Source organism: Ambystoma mexicanum, chromosome 9 (assembly GCF_040938575.1).
Source record: "Ambystoma mexicanum isolate Mex_15411 chromosome 9, UKY_AmexF1_1, whole genome shotgun sequence".
NCBI classification, from domain to species: domain Eukaryota; kingdom Metazoa; phylum Chordata; class Amphibia; order Caudata; family Ambystomatidae; genus Ambystoma; species Ambystoma mexicanum.
The window spans coordinates 1,431,351,070-1,431,371,058 of record NC_090931.1 but is presented as its reverse complement, the minus strand read 5'-3'; the positions used below and the strand labels follow the sequence as shown (position 1 = coordinate 1,431,371,058).

Genomic DNA, 19,989 nt, shown 5'->3' with positions numbered 1-19,989 from the left:
TCTCTCCCTGGCCTTCTTGTGGAGGATCCGGTAATCCATCATAAACACTTCTGCCTTCGGTTCCCAAATTGTGCAGCAGGATTGCCTCCTTTCTTGCTGCTGCAAACTTATCCCCTCCAATGGCAATCAGGTACGTGTCAAAAAGCTTCTTCCACCTATCCCACCTTATAGGTGGAGCACCAGGTTCTGACAGGAACGGTGGCGGAGGTGACATACTTGCCGCAGCCATTTTCTTGTACTTAGTGGCTTACTTTCCAATTTTCGCCCTTGGTGTTACTTTACTTTTATCTCCAATACTTTCTGCCAGTCTCCTGTGCTGTCCTTTTAGGCGATTCTTATATATGAATAGTATTTATTCACAATATTACAGTCTTACTTTGACACACCATATACTTCAGAATATGCCGTTACTTTACTGTCCTCTGGGAGGCAGTCTTCCTGTGCACACTACCAGCCACTGGGGTTTCACCTCTGCTTTATCTTTAATGTCCTGTCCTGAACACACCCCTCTTATGGTGTTTTTCATCTACTCAGAATTTTCCTTCCTTGCACCTCCTCTCTGGCTATGCCCCCAACCCCCCCTCTCCCTGCTCCTCACCTTCGTGTCCAATGAGAGGGGGAGTGGGCAGCACCCACCAGGACAGACAGCCTTTCCTTGTGTGGCCGTTCACGTGAGAGTGGGGAGAACGTCCCCCTGCAGCGCCACGCTCCGAGGCACTGCGGAGACAGCTGCTCTTCAGGCCCCCACCTCTCCACCGGCTTCCTCCTGTTTACAGCTATAAATAGCACGTTCCGCTTCAAAGGAACGTCGCTAGGCTCCTCGGCAAGCTCCGTGTGCCCCCTCGTCGCCACTTGAAGGGAGGCCACACTGAATAAACAAGTAGTTGTTTATTTTCACACGGAGCTCGCCAGTCGCCCCTCTTCCTTCAGGCCGCCTTTCATCTCACTCTAACTGCCGTTCCTCGCTGCGGTCACGCGACTCTCATTACAAACAACCCAGAGAGCGCGCGTGACCGCCGCGAGGCACATTCCATTCTTTACAGAAACCTCTTTCCCAGGCAAAGAAGCAGTGCGCAAACCTGTCCGCTGTGGATGCCTGGTCCAAATATGCACTCATGCCAGGGAGATGTCTTTTGGGCAAATGTGGGACAAGAAGCTGTTCAGCATTGGATAGCCATTGCCAGTTTGAATGTTGCAGACACTCCCATTGGAGAGCCATGTGCAGCCCTGGTGTAGGAGAGCCACCAACAACCAAACGAGAAATTGACAACCCTCTAGGGAACAAGACCAAGTACGCCTCATACAAGGATAACTAAGTTTTATTTCTCAAGCCAACTCATTCACTCCTAACTGCCATGGAGCACACAATGGTTACTTCAAAGCAAAACAACATTTTAAAGGGCAGCAACATCATTCATGATGCAAAAAATATATAGGATTATTTCAACATTCCTATTCGTACATCCATATATACATAATGTTGGTCCCTTATCAACCTCCCCATGATTGGCTGCTGGGTCTTGTGTCACTCTTCGTCCACATGGTCCTCAGCCTGGTTACTTTTACACCCTAGAAACACAATTGGTTCATTAGATAAAATGAACTCTTTGCCAAATCTGTCCATGTGATGTGCACCTGGTAATTAGACATGAGCTCAGTGGATACTCTGTAGGTCAAGACAGTTCTCAGAAATGTGAGAAGCTTTGTTCGATCCCAGACACCCAGCCGCCCACACGGCGTTACCCGCACCCTGCAGTACAAATCACATGGCATTCCGATTGTGCTCCCCGCTTGGAAATCTGCTCCTTCCCCAGGCTGTCAACTGCGGACACACTAATCAGTCATAAACGGATTTAGGAGTTTGAGTAGTGGGCATCTGGTAGTTCAATAGGATGACTGGGGTGTTGTGGGGGCCCTAAATCTGAGAGCCATGTTGTGGCAGCTCCAGACCACTGCCCTGAATCCAATGGGATCATCCTTCAGAGACGGGCACAACCTTACCTGGGCTTCGTTGTTCACATTCCGTTCAACAGACAAGGGCCTGCAGTGTGGACAATGGAGGGTTGAGTTTTAATTGGCAAAATGACCTTTCCCACCAGCTAAGAGGAGAATGAGGATTGGGAAGGTGCACTGCTGCTGGACATCGCTAACCATTTTCTTCTAGCATTGGGTCCTCACCATGCTGGGCCTAGCTTTACAAAATGGTGGTTCAGCATATTGCCCACTGGAGTTACCTACAGCCCAGAGCCCTACATCTATTGCTTTATCCGTTGCATACACCTCCCGCTTCTATTGCATGTTATTCATCAGGGACATTTTTTTACTGTATAGCTCTCGTATGAACCGCTGGGCATGCATCCCAACATTCCCCCCCTTTAGTTAATCCTACATTAACTAACTTGGTTGCCATTCTCTGGGCTTCCTCATACCTCCAAGTTCTTTCCTTTTGTGCCCAAACTCTACATGCATCTCGCAAGCATTCCCCAGGCATATTGTTCAGGAGTACTCATTAGATAAATACATCCTCCATTCACGGATAGGCTACCCAATGTTCAGTATAGTTCTCACGTTATGGTGGTGGTGGTGGTGTGGTCACAGTTCCTGCCGAGATCTATGCAGATCTCAATCCTCACAAACCCCCATTTGGTGTGATCAACTGGAGCTGCCCATTTCCTTCCTCCCTCCCTCCCTCCCTAAGGAGATACAGGACATGATTAATCTGCAGTGTCATCAACCTCATCGCCCACATCTATGTTAATTGCATTAAGTCCTTGTTCGGTATCATTGGCCAACTGGTCCAGGTACCAGATCTGCCCACCTCACTATCTGCAGCCACTTTGCATTTGCTGCAGTCTGTACTCCTGCAATAGTATTGACACAAAAAAAAAAAAAGACTTCCACTTTGTTGTATAGCCGATATTTGTCAGGGATTTCCTTCAGCAATTTTGAAGTGTCTTCAGATAGGTAGTTGGACCGCCTCCTTTGTCGCCTGGGTGAGCGCTTTTTTTCTTCCCACTTGCAGGGCCTGGGCCATGGGTTCTGGTCGTGTTGTGCTAGCTTTTGGTGTGTTCACAAGGTGCGCCTCTAGAACCACAAGGAAGGCTGAATGCAGGGTGCCAAACACACATGTGCCCCTCCATGATGGTGGGAGGTGCAGATACGCCTGCTGGTCGCACACCCAATACATGTCTATGAGTGCTGTGTGCCCTTTTTGAGATCTGGGATGTGTAGAGTCTGATTACATTTGACATTGTTTCTTACAGGAACAGTCCCGATTCCTTGGACGCTGTAAGGAACGAACAAGTTACTTACCTGTAACAACTGTTCTCCACCATGGGGCTGGCATGGATTGACATGCTCATGAATAAAGAATACATAGCAGTACACACATGCACAACCAAAGGAGGTGGCAAATGCTCAACATAAGCATTGTTTACCTCCTCACCAGGCTCACCTTCAAGCGAACAGGTTGTGCAGCACTGCCTGGCCGACTCTGGACTCCTCCCTGGAATCCCTGTCGACGCAGTAGAATCTCGTGAAGGTGTGATTCGACCTCCACGTAGCAGCCCTGCAGATGTCCAGCAAGGGCACACCAGACAGGAATGCTGTAGTTGCAGCGATTGCTCTGGTCGAATGGGCTCAGACAGCCAGGCAACGCTCCGCTTGCCAACTGGGGACAATGGGCGATGCAGCCCGAGAGCCACCTGGAAATGAAAGCCTTGGAGAGCGCCTTCCCTTGGTTCACAGGGCGAAAAGTTCACAAAAAGTTGTGAAGTGTTCCTGAAACTTTGTGCAGTCCACGTAGAACTTCAGCGCTCTAGCCACATCCAGCAAGTGCAAAGTCCTCTCAACCAGCGACAAAGATGTCAGAAAAAACACAGGCAACACCAAGGGCTCGTTTAGATTAAAGTCTGACAGCACCTTGGGCATGAAGGAGGTGCATCCACAGCACCACCCTCGTGTCGTGAAATGTCAAATAAGGTGGCTTGCAGGACAGGGCCTGAATCTCGCCCACTTTCCGTGCAGATGTGATGGCCACGAGGAACTCAGTCTTCCACGATAAGCACTTCAGTGGAACTGTCTGCATATATATATACGAATGGAGGGCCCAGGAGCCTAGTCAGCACCACATCGAGTTCCCACGCTGGGGCTGGAGCCTTCACTAGCGGGAACAAATGGAACAGTCCTTTAATAAACTCCTTAACAAGACTGTATGACCCGGTCCCGGAGATCTGGTGTAGCGGGAGAAAGCCGCCAGATTAACTTGGATGGAAGTATGGGCCAGTCCTGCCTTGGCCAATCACAGCAAACATGGTAGCACTTGCGGAGCCGTGACCCACAGAGGGTCGATCTTCTGTGCATGGCACCAAACGGCAAACCTCTACCATTTATGTCTGTAGCATTTAAGAGTAGATGTCCTGGCCTTGGCAAGCACCTCCTTGCAGTCCGCTAGGAGATCGTAACCCCCGAACTCCAACACTGCAGGAGCCAGGCCTTCAGGTTCAGCGATCCTGTGTTGTGGTGCAGAATTAAGACCTGCGACCACCGGAAGCTTCAATTGAGGGGATGCCGACATGTCGAGAAGGTCCGGGTACCAGATCTGCCTCGGCCATGCTGGTACGACGAGTATCATCCTGCACCGGACCGTCTGAGTTGATTGACTAGTCAAAGAAGCAACGGCAGTACCGCATACAGAAACAGGCCATCCCAGGGGAATGAGAATGTGACCCCCTCCGACCCCGCCACAATCTCCCCAGGTGGTGAAACCTGCTGGCGAACCTCCGACACTTGTTGTTCGTCGCTGTCGCAAATAGATCGATCTGGGGATTGCCCCATCTGTGCAACAGGTGATCCACTTGGTCCTGCCGAAGCTCCCACTCGTGGCAAGAGCGCAGCTCTCTGCTGAGCGAGTCAGCGACGGTGTTCTTCATTCCTGCCAAATGAAACGGGATGATAAACATCCCCTGGGCGACGGCCCAGTGCCATAGGTCCTTCGCTTCTCTGGAGAGTGCCGGGGATCTGATGCACCCCCTGCTTCCTGATGTAGAGCATCGTGGTGGTAGTCTGAAGACCCGCACCACCGAGCCCTTGAGGGACGTAAGGAAAGACTGGAGTGCCCAAAACACTGCCCACAGCTCCAACACGCTGATGTGCAACAGTTTCTCCTCCGGCACAGCCTCGTGTGTGAAAACTTCCGGTGTGAGCTCCCCAACCTTCCAGGGAGGCGTCCGTCGTGAACGTCTCCTGGTGCGGTGTGGTCTGGAAATACGTGCCTCCGCACAGATGTATGCAAACCCTCTCCCCCACCACTGTATCGCTCGATGGAAACTCTCGTCAAGTCGGATCTTGTCCTCGAAGCTTCCAGACACTTGAATCCAACAGGCGTCGAGGAACTCCTGCAGGGGACGCATCCGTAATCTGCATAGCCGAATGAGATATATGCATGACATCATGCCTAGCAGAGACTTGATGGACCTCACACTGGCTATCTTCAGGGCCAACAGCCATTGTACCTTGCCCAAGATGGCTGCTATCCACTGTGTTGAGTCGGGATCCCAGAAACAGCGCGTCCTGCGATGGAATCAAGAACCCCAGATCCAGCAGTAGGCTCAAGGTCTTCGCTGTGTGGTTGACAGCGATCTCCTTCAAGCTGGCCCGGATGAGCCAGTTGCCCGGATAAGGGTAGAAGTGAATCTCCCCGTAGTCACAGCTGCACCGCCACTAGCTCCAGACACTTGAAGACCTTTGGTGCCAACTTCAATCCGAAGGGAAGGGCTTTGAATTGGTAGTGCTTGCACCACAAAACGCTGGAACCTGGGTGCCCTTTGTGAATGGGGATGTGGAAGTATGCATCATCCAAGTCCAGCGACGACAGGAAGTCCCCCTCTTCGAGCATGTGCTGAAGAGTACCCATGCATAATTTTTGGGACTGGATGTATTTGTTTCATCGACAAGGGTCGAGAATGGGCCTCCAGCCCTCGGTCTTTCTGACAAGGAAGTACCTGGAGTATACGCTGAGCCCCGGAGCCTCTTCGGGACAAGCTCCATCGCGCCTTTCTTTATCCTGGCCCACACTTCCAGCAACAGTTTAGGGACATGGTATTCTGGGACACTTCTGTTGAAATTACAGGGTGCGTCTGTGGGCGAGAGCATCCAGCACCCAAAGGTCGGTGGATATGCTCTTCCACACGCTGACGAAGTTCGCCAGCCAGCCTCCCACTGGGGTGCATGGGTGGGGGCCTGACGCCAAGGCCCATTCAATCCTGCTTGGACGTCAAAGGGCCGTCTTGGGGACCCTGGCGACAACTTCCTCCTCCGAAGGTCTTGGAACCTCCCTTGTTGGTCTCCTGGGCCAAAGAGCAGGAGGGTTGGCGGTAAGATGATGATTCCCCGCCGAACCCCTTGGAGGATTCTTGGGACTTGCTGCCTGAGGTCCGAAAGGACGGCTTCCGTTGCTGAAGAGTGTCCAAAGCACGTGCCGTCTCTGTGTCCATCTTTATGACTTGGAGAGACTCATCCACAGCCTTCCCGAACAAACTGTCCCAGTCGAAGGGCATATCCAGCACCTTTGACTGAACGTCCTTGAGCCAGCCACGAGGACTAAGGCAAACGCTGTTGCCCATTTGACAGAATCCGGCATCAGCAATGTACGTGGCCACCAGAATGGCATGGTCCGACGCCACCTCGCCTTCCTGCAGAATTTCCAGTGCCTCAGGGAGGAAGTCCAGGACGGGAAGTGATCTTGAACCACAGCTCCCGGTCGTAATGGGCCACGAAGGAGAGGGCGTTGGAGGACTTGATGGTAAGTCGCCGCCGAATAGATGACCCGTCCCATGGCATCCAACTTCTTGCCCTCGCTGTCTGATGGGGTGGAAGACGCAGAGGCCGAACCACCCGAGGACTTCTTCCTGGCCGCTGCGGACACCATAGAGTCTGGAGAAGGCTGGGCCCGTATGCACTTGGGCACGGAATCCAGTACCCTGTAATTCTTCTCAAGGCGATTTCACCTAGGCCTTGGAAGGGTTTTTCCTGAGACACAAACCCTCGTCCCATATGTCATCCAGAAGTGGGAGCCAGAGGATGATCTTCCTCTTCGCCTCTCTGCGCCGATATAGGAAGCCCTCCTTCTCCTCTGGAGTAAGCTGAAAAAGTTCTGACACTCTGGAGATCGAGTGGAACAAGCAAATCTAGTCCGGCGGTGAAGATCTGGGCGGCGGAGATGGGAGGTCCCATAACCCACCGTCATCGTCCGTGCCCATGCCAGTCGTCGCCATGTCCCGGTCCGTCTCATCACTCAGGAGGGTAGTGGGGGGACAGAGGGGGAGCGAAGGGTGGCAAGGAGGGTGTACTCTTCTTCCTGGCCAGGGGTTCACCCGTGGGTGGGGTGGGTCAGCTGGCGCCTCGATAGGCATCTTTGTCTGGATCTCCGAGGCCAGCGTATGCAGTGCCGAAAGGATGTCCACCGAGAGGTCTCTAGGAGGTGGGGGTGGCAGCCGAGTTGCAGGCGGAATAAGCCGCTGGGGCACTGGCTGGGAGTCCAGACCATCGTCGCCTTGCTGCTCTTCCTCAACAGTGTCCCGCCGTCCTCGCCGCGCTCATTGTAGGGCCTGCTTCCTACATTTCCCTCCTCCTGGACAGTTTGCAGACCAGTGAGCTCCTCCTCAGAGGAGATATCCGTACCCTTGAGGACCACTGTACCCCCCACCCCCTTCTTTGTTCCAGGCAGTAAAGGTCTCAGGGAGAGGATGGGTATCCTCTTCTCCGGTGTCTTCTCTATGGGCCGGAACCCCACCTCCCTCCTGGGAGGAAGGGACAACCTGGTCTTAGGAGTCGCGTCCTGCAGGACCGTCTTGGCGGCCTTCGCCAGATACACTGCCATCCCCTCAATGGAATGCTGGGCCTTCGCCGGGTACACCTGGGCAGTCACGGTCAGGGCCGGAGCCTTGTCCTGCTTGGCCCTCTCCTTAGGGGGATGGTCCGAGCCCCGCTCCCCCGTGGACTTAACCGGTAGGACGTACTGGAGTCTCTCCTCGAGTTTGCCCAGATGGTCCGACTTCCTCTTGGCAGAAGATCAATGAGCGTTGCATGATGACGGAGGTTGGAGACATCGAACGAGCCCTAGCCGCCCCAGAGCCCGTCCCAACGGCGCTCCAGGTGACAGTGGACTTGCGGTACTTAGCCTTCTGGTGGACCCCAATGGGAACTGTGCCCTCAAAGGTCTTAGACGCCCGTTCAGCCTTCTTGGAACTGGGAAAGGCATGCTGCTAGGACCCACCCAGAGCAGGGGCTTTGGCCTGTAGCCAGTCCTTCAGCCACCTTAGTCGATCCTTCATCATGCGCAAGGACATCTCCTGGCAAAACACACAACCCTCCTTGTGCGCAGGATACAGGCAGTAAAGGCGTTCGGAATGCTTGTCGTCCGAGAAGACGTTCTGCGAGCCGCAGCTGGAGCAGATCTTTAACATGGGAGTCCGAGAATCTTCTGGAAGCCTCCACGAAGAAACTATAAAATTTGCCCTTGAGGGGCGCTGAGAAATCAGACAATGGGTCCCCGTTAATCGATGGCGCACAAGTCCAGATTTAACGAAAAATACAGTAGTGCTCTTCCAAAAAAACGATAAACGCAGTAAAAGCTTGAGAGGTAAACACGACTCCCCCCAACACTTAAACGTGCGGTACAAATCTGAAGTGGCTGCCAGAAGAGTGGCTTGGGTAGAAGGCAGTCATTGGCTGGGGGCAGTAGGACCCAGAGCTCAGCGATTGGTCGTTAGGAGAAAGACAGTTCAGAAATGAAACTTAGATTTTTTTCTTTAACAAGGATTCCCAGCCTGACGAAGGGGAATATTCATGAGCATGTGAATCCATGCCAGACCCCATGCTGGAGAAGGTATTGTACCCGAAGCACGACAAACAAGAAATGTAGTTCAAGGGTTTTTAATTGAACTTTGCATGGGTTGGAAAACGCCCATTCTAAACCGAATGACCAACGATGGGATCAAGCTAAGACCATCAGAATAAAGAAAATACTGTCCTAGTAAGGTCGTGTCAAAACAAATCTGGCCTATACTAAAGAAACCTACTGCCAAATCCTTACTCTATATAACAAAAGGGTGTGGGATGATGACGTTTGTAACAAAACAGTTTATCACGAAATGATTGGTCCAAGGTGTTTGGTAGGTTCAGGACTGCTGTATTGAAGCTTCCCCTTCCCCACGTTTCAGCACGTGACCAGGTGGAACAGGAGCAGCGTTTGGAGCACACTAAGTTTGTGGCACATGGTACCAGTCCTTTTCGCAAAGCAGGGTTTATCTTACCAAAATATCTGTCATCAATAGTCTCTCCATTGGCAATGTCGGGCTCAGACCACTTTCCTTTTCAACAATGTGGACTCCTATCAGTCGGGCGCAAGTCCATATATTTTCCGATTCTTAGAAGCTTCCCTTGGTCGGGCGCAAGCCTCTTCACATTTCAGATTAACTATCACTTCGAAGCCTATTGATTGTGCAAAGGGACTTCACTATGGCCTTTGCATGACTACTTCGAAATTCAGTTTTCAAGTTATACTTTCATTCAAAAGATGCCGACAGAGAATCGATTAGGCACCACTCTGCAGTAGCTTATTCTTTAGTTTTTGTCTGTCGCTCGGCAACTCCCTCTTGCCGCTTAACCATAACTAGCATCTCTTAATCAGGACTTTCAACAAGCTGTTCACGTTGCAACAGTCTTGCCCCTCTCAGCCTTCGCTTCAAAGCACACCGGAGTGTGACAGGAGTACCCTCATGTCCGCTCTATTGAGTACCGTCAATGGAGACATCAATTTACCAATGTCATGGTCATGAAGTCAGGGGCACAGGCATGCAGGGGTCGCATGCACAGGAGACTGAGGTGACCACTGTCCTGACACCTTTGGCACCAGGCTCATGAACAAAAGTAAACAAGAACATCCATTTAACACCAAAAGGCTTTTATTATGGACATAGTACTTCAGATGCATTAACCTTGAACACTCCCATCCATTAAGCAGGATGCAATAACCTTGAACATTCCATCCATTAAGCAGCCCAAAGTGTATTCTTGGGTGTGGCTGCCAATGGATTGCCTTTGCACGTGCTCACTCTCTAGGAGTGGCAGGGTGTGACTGGTAAGCCGGCCCTAATGGGCGTGCCCACGATCTCAGCTATATAAGCTGCCAGGATCCTCAAGACAGACACTTCGCATTATTCTGCACTTGCAAGCAGCGTAACCCTCACCGTCGCCTGAGGTCAGACTTCCCTTTGAAGATCCCGCTTCCTGGACATCCTGCTTCCTGCCAGCATACTTACCAACTGGGGGAAGCTGTTCTTACCTGTACATCTCTACGGCGAACCAAGTATTCATCTTTACACTTTCCGGAATGCCGAAATCTTCATCTTGGCACCACAGCACGACAAGCTCCATAGTCGACAGCAGCGCCTGCAAGGAAAAACAGAAGACAAGGTTAGACATCAAAAAAACAGTCAGTTTAAGGTCGCGCTTCGCCATACTTCGCGCTTTTCCTTAAACCATCACTTACCTGCTGTCAAACATTGCGGTAGCATCCATCTTCCATCCGGCCGCGTCTCACGTGTATGAAACGTGTCGCAATAACTCCCCGGAAATACAATGCATTGGGGAACTCGGGCCAGCATAACTCGGCATGTTCCTGTTGCAAAGCCCAAGAGGAAATTTATTAGAAGAGAAGAAATTCACATTGCTATAGAAAATGGCATTATGGGGGATACAGTATTATAGGGGAAATCAATGGGAACACGCAAGAAAAAAAACAAAAAAACACAAACAGTGGGCACGGCTAAAGGCCATGGCCAGTGGCACAGAAAGAAAGTCTATGGAATAACAAAGCTCTTGAAATTCAATTTAAAAAAAAAAACATAGTTAATGATCAGTGAAGGTCAAAAACGTATTGCAACAAAACCCTACAAATTCAGCTACAACCACATTACCTTCATGCCCCCTGTCATGCAGCCTATGACCACATGATCACTGGCGACATCAGCTCTCCACTCACCAGCAGCCAGAGTAGAACTCCTGCACATGGACAGTGTTCTTCCTGTTTATGGATGGTGCTTCAATCGCAGGCCCTGTGATTGGACAGCTGGTGCCTATGCTTCTCCATGACACCAATGCAGCCTGCTTCTGCTGCGGTGCTCACTTTGTCCTCTATTATCCATTAACTCTCCTATGCCTGTTAATCTCGCCCTGAGTGGTGGGATAAGACTTCTGCGGGCAGCGGGTCTCCTCTGTCCCTCACTGCTTCATATTTCTAATTCAGTTATCTTTTACCAAACTACTACAAATGAAAGCAACACAAGTAGTGATATGATGTATGTGTAGCTGTTGACTATTGTACACAACATACTCCTGGTTATGTACCATTCTAAAATGCAAAAAGCACATATGTAGAAATGTAACGGTGGTCTAATTTTGTAGCAGTATCTAGCGGTGAAATTAAGTCTGATGCAATCAGTTAAATAATCATTGTGTTCAAGCATGATATTAGGAATGGCATCAGTGAAGTCATACATGACGGTATTAGTGATGCAACCAGTGGTATCGTCAGTGATGCCATCATTGTGGCCATAGGCTAGGCAAGAGGGAGCACGAAGGTAAGGCGGCTTTAGCTGAATTTCAAGTATTTTGTTCCGGTATGTTTTTTTTTACCTTGACTGATCATTAACGGTTTTTCATCGGAAAATAAATCAATGTATATAGCAATTTCCAACCAGAGAAGGCTGTAAGATCAATAAAGACTGTGGCCCAAAGAACAAGGCTTAAACCACAAGCAGCAGCCATTTTCATAAATTGTACTCACAGAGGCAATATTGGAGTAAAAAAGAAAATTCATGTGGTAGTCGCTGGGAAAGAGTACTCCGGTCAGTGCCACCAGCTTGTTTAGCGCAAATCACAAAAGTAAATAAAATGTACTTACAGAAAGTTAAGAAAACAGCAGGTGTTCCTGGTAGCACTATTTAAGATGGCATGCACTACAATGCAAAAACGGACAGATTCTCCCAGCACCATCATAGGAGCCGATCAGTGTACCACCACACAAAGTGAGTTGAGCAGGTGAGTTGGGCAAAAGGAACCCCACCCCCCCTCCACTCACCACCCTCCACCCCCCCTCCATCCCCCATAGCCACCCCCCCACGTACGTAAGAAGGAATGAAGCAATACCTAGTGACAGAAATGGAAGTCTAGAATTCCTTTGCTTTGCTTTTCTAGGAAAAGATTTGACACACGATTAAGTTATCAAACGAAAATGGTATTTTGCATGTATGTGATGTGTACCTGATTTGCTTTACCTGCTAGGCCTGTCAAGAATGACTAAGGAGAGGGGTCATGTCTACATGTGCACATAATGTGACAACGCCAGGCATGGATGTGGATAGGCTACATGGGGGGCAGGGGATCAAAGGGGGTAAGGGGTCAGAGTAAGATCTGGGAGGTAGTTGCCATGTTACTCCATGGAAATCTATTCTGTTACTCGCCTGCTGAAACTGAATTTCTTTTTAAAAGATGCTTACCTACCTTTGATTCGAGTCCCTTCTTCAAAAAGCACAACCTCCCCCCCGGCCCCCCCCCCAGTGGTTGCCATGCATTGGACAAAAAAGTTAATTGTTTGCATTTCATGTTTAAGTTTTGCAACAGCTCCTCGTTCCCCAGAGATGGCTCTGTAGTGCTTACTAGGGTGATGCAGACTATAGAGACATATTTAGCTCCCGTTAATAAAATTTTGATTTAGAGCCACCAAACTTGTTCCAACTACATTTTATTTGGGTTTTCAAAATCAAACTAAAAGAGCGACTTGATCCATCTGTTCCACTAAACAAACACCCCGGTCATCACAAAACAGAAAGGTGATGTTCGGGAGGGAGGTGGCTGCCATTCTGCCAGAAAATACAGAAACAGAAAAAAAGGCTTTTCATGACTGCCACAATTACACAGTGCTGCACAATCGATTTGCAGGTTGGGTGCTTACCTGGTCTCTGGGTGAGATGCCACACATTGTAGTAAAGCCAGTGCATTGCAAACTCTATTTGATTGATGTGCAGTCAGGGTAGGTGGGTTAATTGATGGGTAAATATTGACAATTTCCTAAACAAGAAATTGAAATTAAGACTTAAGCAAAATAGACCACAACAACATTCTTTTATCGAACAGGTAATGTGCACAACAAAGAAAAACAGATTTAAGCCAGGCCTGGGAATTTTAAAGGCGCAATGATATGCAACCAGAAGCCACTGGTGAGGGATAGCAGGTTGCCCAACAGAAAAACCACAACTAGTTTAACTTGATACTGTTGCAGAACTCGCACATTTTTGTTCGACATTCATGAGAGGTCACCCAGTTGCCCCCCTACTCCCCATTTGAATTTTAGTAATAGAGCTTCTTTCCAATTTTACATTTTGGAAAACTACATGCCATGGGGAAACTAGAGAGGTCCGCTGGGGATCCCCCCGCCCCCCCTGTTGAGGAGCGCCTGCCACAAAGTAATACTGTCAATGGCAATCTGTTCACCATAACCAAGTATGTAAACGCCCTGCGTGTTCGACAGCAAACGTTTTGCCCATTCTTGCTTCTTGCATTCTTGATATGATGGGGGAGTTATACAGCATGCATCATCCAAAGTCACCTGGGCAGCAAGATTTACCAATTGGAAATCGTGAAGGAAAAAGGAATAGGTCTTCAAATCTCTGCAGAATTAAAGATTATCCATGAAGAGGAAACCGGGCGGTCCTACAAAGCTGAAGCAAGGACTAATACACAGCAACTGTGCTAAATCTTCACTCATCCACTCGTACGTACCGGACGAACCATATCCAGACCGGCACACGCACTTAGATAGAAGTGTGAATGTTAGCATGTCCACACTTGGATAGAATTGTGGATATTAGCCAGCATCGCATCTACATAGGACTGTGAATGTTAGCATGCCCGCACTTAGATAGAGTTGTGAATATTGGCCTGTGTCGAGTCTGGATGGGACTTAGTGTTAAGTATGCCCGCACCTATGCGAAACCTGAAGACTAGCATGTGCCACAATTATGAACATTTGCCTGCATTGCATCTAGATAGGATTGATTGAAGGATAGCATGCCCGCGCCTAGATGAAACGTGAATGTCAGCATGTGCCACACTTAGAATTGTGAACACCAGCCTGCGTAGCACCCAGATACAATTGTGAATGTTAGCATGCCCACATCTAGACAGATTTCTAAACACTCGCCTGCGCCGCATCTAGATGGGATTGTGAATGTTGGCATGCCCACACCTGAATGGAATTCTAAACATTGGCCTGCGCTACATCTAGATAGGATTGTGAAGTGCCACACAGACAAAATTGTGAATGTTAGCATACTAAAGGTCAGGTAACTTACTAACCAATATAAGCTCAAAATCTGCATACTTATCTCACTCAAAAAACTCACACAACCATCTCTCGCACAACAAGCCGCACGCACTTCACAACAATGCAACAACACACAAGCCGGAGCAACAGCACACGCGGACTGACACCGATCAAATACCCGCACCAAAGCTCAGCACCCGGTGTATACTGAGTTGAAGCTGCCAACAGACCACCACTCCTCTCACTATCCTACTCCCTCTTCACCTTACTAACCCATCCCACCTTATTGTTTACAGATCCGCCAGAGCGCCTGGGGACCAATTCCGTTGGCGACGGTGCATGGTACAAATACCGTTAACATTTAACATTCACTGAGGGATTAACCATCAAATTAATTAGGCGAAAAAGGGCAAAAGGGAGTCGATTTATTAGCCAGAACAAGCAGGCATTTTCCATAAACGAAACAGCAGAGGGTCAGAGGGGTTTTGGAGTAGATATGGTCCTGCACTGGGAAAACAATTGTGGTGAGCACAAGACAGAAGCGATGTGACCAAAGTGTTCGCCCTTTTGACAAATCAGGCTAACTGACGCTTTCTGAATAAGCTCTAGGCATCCAATGAAATACTGTTAGATGCCAAGTTATAACGAACTGCTGTAATCCAAGTAGAAAAGAAAGTGTCAGGCCGTACTGTGGAGCGAAAGAGGTGGGCAATATGGCAGAACACGTTTCAAAACGGTGTAATGAACAACAATACAAAATTGACAAATAATCAGTTCTGTGGAATATGGCAAAATGTGCATTCAAAGAGTTTGCATTCAAAGAAAAGTTGTTGGCTCATACATTTCTATTAATTAGTATGCCGGTGAGACTCAGCTATGTCTCCATGTGTATTCGCCCGATATTTGCAATCTCAAACTTTGTCTAATATACAGAGAGGAAAGACTACCAAATTTTGCATTTCATTCCAGCCAGGAGTATAGCTCAGGGGAAACACGTTTGTCTTGAAAGCAAGACAACGCAGAGCAACACAGGTTCAAATCGAGGTCACGCACTTAGATACTTGTCTGCGGTACTAGGCGCGTAATAAAGGATTAATTCAACGTGAAACGTTTGTCTCTCCAAACCAGGAATATTAAAACATGTATATAGCCCCTTTAATTGATGAGGGCATTGTTCCCTCATTCACTTTTACGGTCAGGTCGCTCAGCTTCTGACTGGACTCCAAACTTTACTTGAAACATCAAATTGATAAAGTAAACTTAACCAATTTTCAGCTTGCACTTTGTAAAATCAAATCTCACATTCCCAGTGACTTGCTTTGTACAGTTGTCATACAACATATAGACGGTGGAAATGCCATGCTAATGGGTGTCCAAGTATGTTCTTCGGCCCATTTAATCCGCATTACATGTGCTGCGCCCCGACTGCTTGAAGTCTGGCTGGGCTACACTGGTTGGCCCTTGAAGCATGTATTACATTCAAGCTCGCCGGCCTTACTTCTAAGGGTGTTCTATGTGAAAATGTCCAAGAAAACGTAGTCATTATGAAAAAGAAGTCGGCAAAAAGAGTGTTAAAGTAATAATTCATTACAAGCAATGCAAAGTGCGAAACTGTTTCCAGTAATAAGGTCGCCAAGAAAGCAATTTTTAAGTGCCGAAAAGTAATATAATGTAACCAACAATGGCCCAAACTTCTAATAAAACATCCACAATCACCCCAACTCCATTCCTAAACCTTACTCAACTCCAATTACATCCCTTACCCTACCCTGAACACTTATTTAATTTGTTGTACTCGCCCAGGACCCGGAGTTATCACAGTGCTACATTACATACAGTACAGAATTTAGGTTCGCAGTGGTTACAGGGGTAATCATGCAATTGAGGTTTGGAATTGTTTGCTGAATGCAAGGTAGGATGGTTAGTTTCTGGTTGCAGGTTACCCAACACTAACCCTTCACTGTGCTAAATCATTATTTGCAAGTCACTGAATGCAAAACTCCAAATAGAAAATTAAAAGTCAACCAAACGCCAACCCCATCAATAGCTCAGCCAAAATGTCAGCCTTGCCTTAACCGCAACTCTATCACTTTCTCATGGCCAGTAAGATAATTGAGAGGGTTCAGAACTGTGCTTGCAGGTTCGAATCGCAGCAAGGTCATCGCAGCCTTGCAACCTTCCAGGTCAATAAAATTGACTACCAATTTCGATTGGGTAATTTCATATAAAATGCTGTACCTAAAGCACTTTTATCCTAAGCACTTTATCATGAAAAGTTACCATAATTCTAACCTCGCAGCAGAGCTGCCATAACTCAAGGGACAACGTCAACTATTCTCAGCAGGTCTTCTGCTGAGTTACTGGCATCATACCCGCATCTCTTAGCAGGACTGCTGCATTTTGGGGCAGAACCCACATTTACCAAAAGAACTGCTGTAATGACAGTACCAACATATGTTGGTGGTTTCAGAAGAGAGCTAAAGTACTGAACAAAAACCATGCCAGAGCCCTTCTCTCCATTTTCATAAGCTGGTGTGATGCACACTGATGGACAGCATAAGTAGATTGCATTGCTGGGATACACTTCAAGCCATCCTGCACTGATCACAACTTCTCCCTCTCTATGTCTGACTAGTGAGTGACACTGCCAAAAACCTATCCCTTTTCAAAAGGCACCAGCCTCATTAAAAATATGATTAACATGTAGGATAGCCAATTTGCAAGATAAACTAGGTTTGTAGATGACGAATGCATTTTCAGCTTTTTCAATATTACTGCTATGGCAAAAGCCAACTTGAAGAACAGGAGAAGAAAAGCAACTCCAAACCCAAGAAATAAAGGAAAACCAAGGGGTGAGATGAGGTGGGGTATACAGAATAACACTGACATGATGAGGTAGAGCAAGAACAAAGCAACTTAAATTAAGGCTAATAGAAGGACACTCTATAGGAGCGTTAGCAGCGGACGGAACGTGAGACCGGACAATGAGGAAAATCAGATCAACGGCCCATAGGAGACTGAAATTGAGAAAGTGAGACAGTAGAATCGCAGACCAATAACGGACACGGTGGGAGAAACTGATCATCAACAGATTAGGCCATAATGGAGACAATGAGGAGTGCGAGTAAAGACATAAGTAGATGGATTACCAAGAGACACACAGGGAGAGGAGTAGCAGCAATGGAGACAGCAAAACATAGGATTGAAACTACTAATAGGCTGCCGAGATGAGAGGCAAAGCAACAGAGAGCAACAACAGGTGACATAGCAACACTTAATAGTGAGGCAGAGCAGAATAAATTGAGACTGGTGATACAGTAGCAACAGGAAGGAGAGAGCACACAAATAAGACCGGGCTGCTGTGAAACAGAGGTAGTGCCAGGCAGTAACCGTAGGACAAAATGCAGAGAAGTGATGCTGATCGAGAGGGACACGATTCATGAATACCAGATGTAACTAGCTGATATCAGGTTTTGTAACTGTACTACAGAGTTCTGAGTCCAAGTATCATGTAGATGCAGTTGAATAGCTTGCACATTTTTGAAGTGGGATAACTTGATATACTGCTGTTCTGTCTGTAATTTTTTTTTTTAAACAGTTTTAACGTTATGCAAGCATTGAATGGAGGTCAGATACTGGATACTCTTCCAAAAGGAGAAACTAATTTCCACTCTTGAAATTGTATCTTTTGCATCTGAATAACTCAAGAGTACAATGCTCCCACCTCGAAAAGTTATCTGGAGCACTGGGATAGACAACGAGACTAACCAGATTTTAAAAGTCACTAAAGAAGCCAGAGCTTTCGCCTCAAGTCTCCTGTAAACATTAGAAATTGTGGCAATGGAAGTAACTCAGCCAACTACGGTTCACCTAGCTTTGTGGATAATTCGGAGATATCACCCGATATGATTGCAAGTTACTGTAACAGCGTTTTTGCTAGCCAGAATAGGATCTAAAAATGGAAACCCTTTTATCTCGAACTATCAGGGTTAATGTGACCCTGATAGTTGGAGAAAAAGGTTTCAATTTTTAGATCCTATTCAGGCTAGAAAAATTACAGTCACAGATTAGATCCTTTGCTCTGGCAGAAATTGGGCCAGAATGGAAATGTGCAAATACTCCAATTAGTTCCCGAGTAGGCAACGTCTAAGAACGAGGGGCGAGAGAGAATTGTAATGAATACAAATCTCAAAGGGTCACCACCCAGTCCAGGACTTTTGCCAGTATGCTGCGAATTCAACGAAGGGTGAAACTAATTTTTATTTGCATTTTATCCATTGCAGTTTAGTATGGAACCAACCACAAGCATTGGTTTTGTCGCACAGTACAACACTAGTAATAAAGTGAACAGTAACAGTATATTTTCAACCGATCCGTCCCTGCACATCAATGGAGTCCATGTCAAAGGAAGAACCAATAGACTGAGGTTTCACCTTGCTAGTATTCATGGCAAGCCCATGCCCAACATTTATCATCGGGTTATGTAGTTTATTAATGTGATTGACATTTTTCAGGGGGGTAGGGAACTATTGGATACATTTTACTGGGATGTGAAATCCAAGCCAACCTGTGTTAATCACTACATCCCAAAACTACTTTGCATTCTTATTCTCTGTAGCAAGACATACATTTTTCTAAACCTGGTTTCCCAGCTGCCACGGCTCCCTTACAATCCAGTCAGTCTGTTCTCCAAGAAAGTTCCTAGTTAGGGGTCCATTTGCATGTTTGGTTATTTGGGTGAAGCTTTAACTATGTCACCAAGAGAGCTTTTGGAGGCAAAACAGTTCAATTCCATGACTGCAGTTTAGCTCCTCAGGCATTCCGAGTCAAGACCCTCTCGGCGTAGGCTCCGATTTTGTATTTTTTATTTTTAAGAACTTTATTTTTAGAATGTTTCAAACTGTTCCAGAACAATCACACCCACATTAGGGCGTGTTACCCATGCGCCATCAGAATCCCCCCCCCGCCCCCCCAGTTCATTCCCCTCCCTCAGTCTACTAAAATTGTCGGTAGGGCGTTTCCTCCTCCATGTACATCAGTGAGTACACTGGTTCCAGTGTGTCCTGGTCTGCCTCGTTGATCAGGTATGTTACGAGGGGACCCCAGATATCTGGGGTGCGTGCGTGTTGGGGCAATGTCTTGATAAAGTCTGACTCAAGTCTTGGCAGTAGAGAATGTCTTTATGCCAGTTTGCTACTGTCGGGGCCGGTCCCCGACACCAGGACATGGCGACTCTTCTACTAGCTAGGGTTAGCAGTACCCCTGCCAGTTTCCTCACTCCTGGCGAGTAGCATCGCTCGGGATGACGAAACCGCTCTCGTCGGGATGGGCTGTGCTTCCTCTCCTATTATTGCTGATGTCATCTGAAGGACTTGGGTCCAGAATGGTGTCAGCTTAGGGCAGTCCCATGCGAGGTGTACAAAGTCGGCTGTGTGGCTTACGCATCTTTCATACTTTGCAGGTGCATCTGATTGTTGTCTACTCTTTTTGGCGGGAGTGAATTACGCCTGGTGTAAGAAGTTAAAGTGGATTTGCTCGAGACGTGTATTGAGAGCGATTTTTTTATGCAGGATATATGACCATTGCTCGTCCGGGATTGCTGA

General features: G+C 47.8%; 1 protein-coding gene across 1 annotated transcript in view; it reads right to left on the bottom strand.

Annotated features, from left to right (window-relative positions):
- CNOT9 (CCR4-NOT transcription complex subunit 9) overlaps nucleotides 1-19,989 on the bottom strand; it is a 279,336-nt gene that overhangs the window by 205,764 nt on the left and 53,583 nt on the right. Inside the window, exon 3 of the mRNA XM_069616846.1 lies at nucleotides 13,016-13,131. Within this exon, the coding sequence (XP_069472947.1) occupies nucleotides 13,016-13,131 (116 nt within the window). The remainder of the gene's footprint in view (nucleotides 1-13,015; nucleotides 13,132-19,989) is intronic.